This window comes from Galeopterus variegatus, unplaced genomic scaffold, assembly GCF_000696425.1.
Source record: "Galeopterus variegatus unplaced genomic scaffold, G_variegatus-3.0.2 Scaffold5220, whole genome shotgun sequence".
NCBI classification, from domain to species: Eukaryota; Metazoa; Chordata; class Mammalia; order Dermoptera; family Cynocephalidae; genus Galeopterus; species Galeopterus variegatus.
This window is the reverse complement of record NW_007731331.1, coordinates 108,216-116,180: the sequence shown is the minus strand read 5'-3', so window position 1 is coordinate 116,180 and position 7,965 is coordinate 108,216. Positions and strand designations below refer to the sequence as shown.

Sequence of the window (7,965 nt, the reverse complement as noted above, 5' to 3'; positions counted from 1 at the left end):
CCCCAGGGCTCCCGCTCCGTTTGCTGCATTCCCGGAGCAGCTGGCGGCGGCGGGCGGGCGGGCAGGCGGGCTGGCGTGCGGGGAGCCTGCCCTGCCAGGCTGAGCGGGCAGTGTCGGGCCGCCGGTCGCAGCGGCCAAAGGTAGGTCTGCCCTGCTGGCTGGTGCTGCGGCCGGGCGGCAACTTCTCCGCAGCGGGGGCACTGCGGGCCTCCCCGGCGCGGCGCCCACCTGCCCAACTCCTGGCGCGGGCGGCTCCACCCTCCTCCCGGCTGCCCGGCGCCTCTGCGGCCGCCCGCACTTTCCTCCCGCGGGACACAGCGGCCCTTTGTGCGGCCCTGCGGAGTTGGGCCAGCGCCTGCCCGGCCGGGCCCGCCCCCCTTTGCAGAGTCGCACCAGATAAACAGCGGCCGGCCCGACTCCCCAGCCCTCCCCGTCGCCCGGCCGCCCGAGACCCCTTTAGTCACCTGGGCTGGGACCGAGCCAGCAGTGGGATTGGCCCGTGCGGCAGCCCGGCCACCAGTGGGGCTGCACCAGGCTCCCCGCTCCCGCCTCTGGATGTGGGTTAGGGTCCCAGCCGGGAGGACGCAGCAGGCGGGTGAGCAGACCCCCAGCCCGGGTACGTCTCTGCCGGGCAGCCGCGGAGCGGGAGCGTCGCTGAGTTCTGCAGCTTCTGCTCACTTTCCCGGCGCCCCCGGCCCCTTCCCCGGCTGCCTGTGGTGGGGGTGGGGGCAGCTTCTCTCAGCGAGGCGGCTCTGAGGGCAGAGAGGAGAAACTGGGAACTGGGCACCTCCGACAGACCCCCTCTGGGTTCGGGCCCTCCCCGGGGAAGGGAGAGCAGCGCGGGGCTCCTTTGCGGGCTGCGAACTTTTCCCTGAGCAGAGCAGCTGCAGGGGACAGCCAGACGCCCCCGGCCGCGGTGGACTCGCCCCCATCCCGTCCTGTCCCATTCTGTCCCACCGCGGGTTGTGGCCTCTGTCCCTTGTCTTCTGCCAAATTGGGGTGTCAAAGTTCAGGGGTGGGTAGGAGCCCCCCCCAGTGGAGACTCGGCTCTGGGCTTCTGTCAACTGCAGCAGCGCCCTGAGTGCTGTCTCTTCCCTCAGCCAGGGTCCCCCTGTGAGACTGCGGGGTCCCTTCTCTGTGGGTTTCTCCAGCTAGAGGGGGAAGGGTGTGCACAGGGTGGTGGGTGCACGGTCTTTCTCAGCGCTTGCAGGGAGAGGGGCGTGGAGATAGACTTGTCCAGCCAGGGAGCTGACCATGATGTCCCCCCTACCCCCCACAGATGTGCCCCGCTCCGGCAGCACCGCGCTGAGAGTCTGAGGCCCACCCACGCCCGCCCGCCCGCCATGTCTCAGATGCTGCACATCGAGATCCCCAACTTCGGGAACACCGTGCTCGGCTGCCTCAACGAGCAGCGGCTGCTGGGCCTCTACTGCGATGTGTCCATCGTGGTCAAGGGCCAGGCCTTCAAGGCCCACCGTGCCGTGCTGGCCGCCAGCAGCCTCTACTTCCGCGACCTGTTCAGCGGCAACAGCAAGAGCGCCTTCGAGCTGCCGGGCACGGTGCCGCCTGCCTGCTTCCAGCAGATCCTGTCCTTCTGCTACACGGGCAAGCTGACCATGGCAGCCAGCGAGCAGCTCGTGGTCATGTACACGGCCGGCTTCCTGCAGATCCAGCACATTGTGGAACGCGGCACCGACCTCATGTTCAAGGTGAGCTCGCCCCACTGCGACTCGCAGACCGCCATGATCGAGGACGCCAGCTCCGAGCCCCAGAGCCCCTGCAACCAGCTGCAGCCGGCTGCCACCGCTGCCCCCGCCTACGTCGTGTCTCCGTCCGTGCCCATCCCACTGCTGACCCGTGTGAAGCACGAAGCCATGGAGTTGCCGCCAGCCACCGGCCCAGGCCTGGCCCCCAAGCGCCCGCTGGAGACGGGGCCCCGGGACGGTGTGGCAGCGACGGCTGGTGCCACCGTGGCAGCTGGCGTGGCTCCTCTCAAGCTACCCCGAGTCTCCTACTACGGGGTGCCCAGCCTGGCCACCCTCCTCCCCAGCATCCAGCAGGTGCCCTACCCCCAGGGGGAGCGGACCAGTCCGGGGGCCAGCAGCCTGCCCACCACCGACAGCCCCACCTCGTACCACAATGAGGAGGATGAGGAAGATGATGAGGCGTACGACACCATGGTGGAGGAGCAGTACGGCCAGATGTACATCAAGGCCTCCGGTGGCTACGCAGGTAACACCCAGGGCGGGGCACATGCGCCTGGCTGGGAAGGTGGCATGCCAGGGGGCTGGGATGGCTCGGGAGGATGGGGGGGCGCAGGGTGAGGCCATACCCAGCGTGGAGGAGGCGGCACCAGTCCTGGATGAGAGACCACGGGAGTTGTCGCCAGCCACTGCAGCGTCGTGCGCAGAAAGGCCCGTCTTCCATGGGTGGATGAAGAAACCATGGGCCTCAGTGGCCCAGGGACATGCCCGAGAGCTCACAGGCTGGTCACTGCCTACTCAGGGCCTCAGTTTCTCTGTCTGTGAAGTGCCTGGCATGCAGAAAGGCCCGTCTTCCATGGGTGGATGAAGAAACCATGGGCCTCAGTGGCCCAGGGACATGCCCGAGGGCTCACAGGCTGGTCACTGCCTACTCAGGGCCTCAGTTTCTCTGTCTGTGAAGTGCCTGGCACCTGGGGGTCCCTGCCTCATCCCCTTTAACCTCAGCCTTCTCCTCACCCTGCAAGGTTTTGCTTTTTCTCCCACTCGCGTGGGTGAGACCTGCTGTGCCTGTCCCATCTCCCTGCCTGCCACCACTCAGGACCCAAAGTGCCTGCTGAGCTGAATGAGTGCCCCCCAGGTCTTCTTTTCTTTTTTTTTTTTTAGGCAGGCTGGCCCCCTTTTGCAGCCTGGATGCCCAAGATGCCCTAATTTGAGATGCCAGCATCATAGACTGGGTTATAGTCCCTGTGACTGTTGAGGATTTACTGGGCGGAGGGTCCTGCAATGACTGCCCAGGACCGAGTGTCTCTCCAGTCCAGCAGTGTTCCTGGGCTGGCCGCCTGCACTGATTTGCACGTGTGGCCTGTGTGCGGAGGGTGGACCTGGACACGGGGCTGGCAGTGGGCGGCCACCCTGGGGGCAGTGTGGGGCTCTTTCCTCCCCCACCCGCTACGTGTCCTTTCTCACTGATGGGACGCTGCCTCCCCCACATAGGGCTGGTCCATCAGTGATGGGGGTCGCAGAGGGAGCCAGCAGCCCCCGCCAGCTGGTGCCCTTGGGACAGCTGGATTCCTCTGGAGCAGCTGTGGCTGCAGAGCGGATGCAGAGTCTCTGCCTGAGCTTTGGCCACCCTGGCTCCCTCCCAGAGCCTGCAGGAGGAATGACTGCCCTTCCACCAGGTGTTCTGGGCTCCATAGTTTTTTCTCAGAACTCACGACTTTATTTAAATGGGTGTCGTATTTGTGTGAATTCTAGGGAATGCTAGCTCACAGACCACCTAGATCCGGGCTTCACGGCTTTTGTTTTCTTCTAGTGGGAGTGGGTAGGGCTTGAGGTTCCCTGATCCCAAGCAACATGCTAGCCACTGAACTGGCACTTCCAGAGCCCAGAGGGCATGGGGCTCCGGCTCAACACCGAGGACGTGCAGGGCGTAACTGCTCATGCACCCAGCATGGGCTGCGGCCTCCGGGGAATCTGCCCTGTGTGCAGTTTGCTCTGCCCCTGCTGACAGCTGCCAGGGGAGGCAGGGGAGAGCCAGCGGCAGCTGGGGAAGGCTCCCAAGACTCTCCAACCCAGGGACCACAAGGCTTCAGGCAGGGGCTCTGTCACTGGGCTGCAGTCCCAGGGCAGACTTGGTGGCAGGCTGGTTAACCCCAATTACCCCTGAGGACTCTACTCCAGGGTAGTGGCCAGATGGGGCTCCCTGGACAGGTTACGGCAGGGTCAGTGCCAGGGGCAAGGGGTGCACCACAACGCCAGGAATGGACCCCAGTCTCCAAATGGCTCTGCAGGGTCCTCCCTGCAAAGCCCTGCCCTGATCCAGTGTGACCTTGGGCTGTGGTATGTTGGGACAGCGTGAATAGGGCAGCATTGCTGGGAGCAGGGTGCATTCGGGTGGCTCACCATGTGCACCTGGCCCTTGGTGTTGGGTCAGCTGAAGCCCTTGTCTCACCTGGGCAGGGACAGCCCACCTACTTTGACAGATTTTCCAAGGAGCCAATGGGATGGGGGCCATGAGAAGTCTTTGCAGAGCACCGGGCATGTTGCCAGGTGGGGGTCAGGAGCCAAGCTGCCCTGAGCCGCATGGCAGGCCTTCTGGACAGCTCCCCCCACCCCTGTATTCAGAGACAAGGGGCAGAAACCCCACCCAAGGCTGTGTTCCTGCAGGGGCTCTACCATGCCTTGGGTGACACAGAAGAGTACCCACCTGACCCACCTGTCCCTGCCACGCTTTTCGGGGCTGTCAGCAGTGGGCCATGTGGGGGAAAGCTGGGTGACAGAGGGGACATGGGGCTGGCCCTGTCTCTAGCCGGCCTGCTATGTAGTTTGGCTCAGGATGCCACAGTCTGGGTTTCCTTGTCGTGGTTTTTCTCTCCAGCAAGCCCTTAAGTGGGGCAGAGAAAGGGGGTGTGTGATTTCTTGGTTAAAATCTAGGTTATTGGCAGTGACGTCGCCAGCATCACTGGGTATGCTGTGGGAGGGAGACTGTGGGGTGAGCAGGACGGAGGGGCCTGTCCCCAAACACAGAGCTGCCCCTTGTGTGCTGGCTCCCTGGGGGTCTCTCTTGGTGCACTGGGGCCTGGCCTGGTCTGGGGAACACACTTACTTTTACTCAGGGGGCCAGCAGCCTGCTGCCCCTTGCCCAGCCTGACCAGGAGCTGGGAAGATGCTGTCTTTCAACTGGTAGACACCAGAATGTTCTCAGGTGTCTCCTGCGATGAGTCCCTTCTGCTTTCTGGCCTCTGTTTCCCCACATGTCAAGTGAGAGGTTAGCCTGGCTGACGTTCAGGGGTCTTTGAAACAGCACCCACCCCCACTCTCATTAAGGACCATGCACAGCTTGTCCTGTGAAGTCGGCCTCTTGTTTTGGAAATGAATCGAAGTGTCACAGAGAAAGTTGGTTGCCTTTTGGTCCCCAGCAGCCCCTCTGTCTGTTTCTACCTCTGCCTCCTGCTGCCCCTCCATCACGTGGAGCCGCCACCTCCGATCTATCGAGTTTCCCATCGAAGGACATTTAGGTAGTTTCCAACTTGTTGCTGTTGGGAGCGATGCTCCAAGAGGGTCCTGCGGGGGACGGGTGCTGTGCAGATGGTCTGAGCCCAAGCCGCCACCTCTGCAGCAGGCAGGGCCGCTTTCTTCTAGCCCAGAGGGTCTACCTGCCACCCCGCAAGGTACGATAGGGCACACTTCTTACCCACTGGAAATGCCCATGCCAACGCTGTGCCCCTCAGCCTGACAGCAAGGTCTTCCAGGGAGTGTGGCACACCCACAGGTGTGCATGTATACACACATGCGCATGTGGGTGCTGCATCCCTAGCTGGAGGTCATGACACATCTGCCTCTGGCCCCGCCTGATGCAGGGGTGTGTCGGAGGCCAGGACCCCAAGAGTAGGAGGCTGATGCCACGCAGAGAGCCCAGGCCTGGGTGTGGACAGCAGGGAGTGCAGACAGTGCCGTGGCCCGAGCAGTGTCCCCCTCTCCTCCTTCCTGTCCTCCCTGGTCCTCTCTTGCCTCCTGTGTCTCCTCTCCTTCCCCTCGAGGGTCTGGCACAGTGCCAGGTTTCCTCTGCGCCCAGGGCAGGGGAACTGCCCCAGTCAAGGCAGTGGACCTTGGAGGGTTGCTTCCTGGGGCTGGGCAGGGGACAGGGCTCCCTGGCCCACTCAGAGGTGTGTTCCCATTGTCTCCCCTAGTTCACGGGTTCCTCGGGCATATCTGGACCCATAGGTCTGTGCGGTGGGGGCCGAGATGGGCATGGCTGATGCCCTCGCCTGGGGGAGACACATGGCACGGGGCCCTGGGCAGCTGTTTCATCAGGGTTGGGGTGGTCCACGTGCTACAGCAGGTGGCCCCTGTGCCCTGGCAAATGGGGTTGGGGGATAGGGAGACTGAGTTGACAGAGGGCACGTGGGGGGTGGGGTTAGTACCAGTGCCAGCGTGGGCCCGTTCTCCTGTCCTCTGGTGGAGGCGCTCAGCTGGCCGTGTCTTCGTGCCCTCGGCAGTGACCATGGTGGCAGATGTTTGATCTCAGCGCAGATCCTGCTTTTGGTAGATGTCTGAGGTAGGCTCACCTCGTGTTCGCACCCGTCACACGTTTACACGATAACCCTTCCCGGAGAAAACGAGTCTGGCCACGTGCACTCTGGCTTCCCCACTCCCTCCAGGGGCCACCCGGCTCCCCCCAGCTCTGCTCCCTGTCCCGTGCTTGCCACCGCTGCAGGAGGGGGAATCAGGTGTGCAGCTCTGTGGGGCTGTCCCCTAGGGCTGTGCAAACTTGGGGAAAGTTGGGACCACTCATCAGGGCCTGTGACAGCCCCCATTGTGGCTCTGCCCAGCTGTCCCAGCACCTGGGAGTGACCCGGTCTGCCTCTCCCACTCTGCCCTTGTGTGCAGAAGCTGCATCGGTCCCCAGTGTGTCCAGGGAGGAGGGGAGTGGCTGGAGTCCTGTTCCAGGCTCGGGTGGCTGTTGGTGCCCTGCAACACGGAGCCTGGGTGGCCATGGGGCTCCCATCCAGGTGGTCTTGCTGGCGGCCGCCACCCTTTGCAGCACAGCGCCATCCGCAAGTCCTGCTTGGTCAGCGAGTGGGATGCCTGCTGCAGGCCGCTCCCGCCAGCAGCTCAGAACTCCAGGGCTATCTCCTGGGTTCCCAAGGAGGAGGGAGAAGAGGGTCCTTCAGTCCCCCTCCCCAGCCCACGCTGCCTTCTGACTGGGGCAGAGACAGGTCTACACTGTTGGAGCCCAGCCTGACCCTGGTGGGGCCTCAGGAGCCGGGGTGCTTTTGTCCCTGGCCTGGATAGAGTGGGGCTCAAGAGGAAGCCCCAAGCAGAGGTGGGGGGAGGTAGGAGGTGCTGCTGGGGTGGTGAGGGACCCCTCCCTTTTAAACGGCCAATGCCTGGCAGCTCGGGCCAGGCAAGGAGGTGCCAGCCCTGATGCACCTCTCCTACCAAGCACTGAAGTGGCTGGCCTCGGGCTGTCCTAGTGGACACCGCAGGTGCCATCCCGCCGTCCCGTGGAAGCCTCTGGTGCGGCCTCCCTGGATTGCTCCGGCCACCTGGTCCTCAGCCTCTGCTCGAATGGGTACAGGGCAAAGTGCTCCCATGCAGCCTCCCGAACCTCAAACCCCCGAACACCCTGAGATTTCTTCTACTGAAGCGAGCTTTGTTGAGATATAATTTACATCCGATAGAATGGCCACCTGGAGCTGGAGGCCGCTTCCATCCAGCTCACCCAGCCCAGGCAGCCACGGCTGAGCTTTCTGTCATTCTGGATACGTTTCACCTGTCTTGGAGCTCCTATAAATGGAGTCTGCGTGCGGACGTGTTTCCTTCCTCTCAGGTAACTAACGAGCAGTGGAATTGCTGGGTCACACGGGAGGTGTGTGTGTAACTTCTGACGGCCACACAGTCCCCCCGAGTGGCTGGTAACTTCGCACTCCCACCCCAGCGGTGACAGTTCCTGGCACTCCATAGCAGCACTGAGGACTCCCCACGGGTCTTCTCCCCTTCGGCCGTCCTGGTAGGTGCAGCGTCAGCCACTTGACTGTCACTGTCGTGTCACGTTGCGTTTCGCAGGTAGTCGGTAATGAGGAGCGTCTTTTCATGTGTTAAATAGTCATACTTTATAGCCTCTATTGTGATGTGTTTCCTTAAGTCTTTTGCCCATTTTTTTAAAAATTGGGTTTTTTTTTTTTTAAAAGATGACCGGTAAGGGGATCTTAACCTTTGACTTGGTGTTGTCAGCACCACGCTCTCCCAGTGAGTGAAC

General features: G+C 62.8%; 1 protein-coding gene across 1 annotated transcript in view; it reads left to right on the top strand.

Annotated features, from left to right (window-relative positions):
- Window positions 1-1,282: 1,282 nt before the first annotated feature.
- The window catches only part of NACC2 (NACC family member 2, BEN and BTB (POZ) domain containing), a 36,355-nt gene continuing 29,672 nt past the window's right edge, over window positions 1,283-7,965 (top strand). The window contains exon 1 of the mRNA XM_008589126.1: window positions 1,283-2,232. Within this exon, the coding sequence (XP_008587348.1) occupies window positions 1,344-2,232 (889 nt within the window). The 5' untranslated portion in view covers window positions 1,283-1,343. The remainder of the gene's footprint in view (window positions 2,233-7,965) is intronic.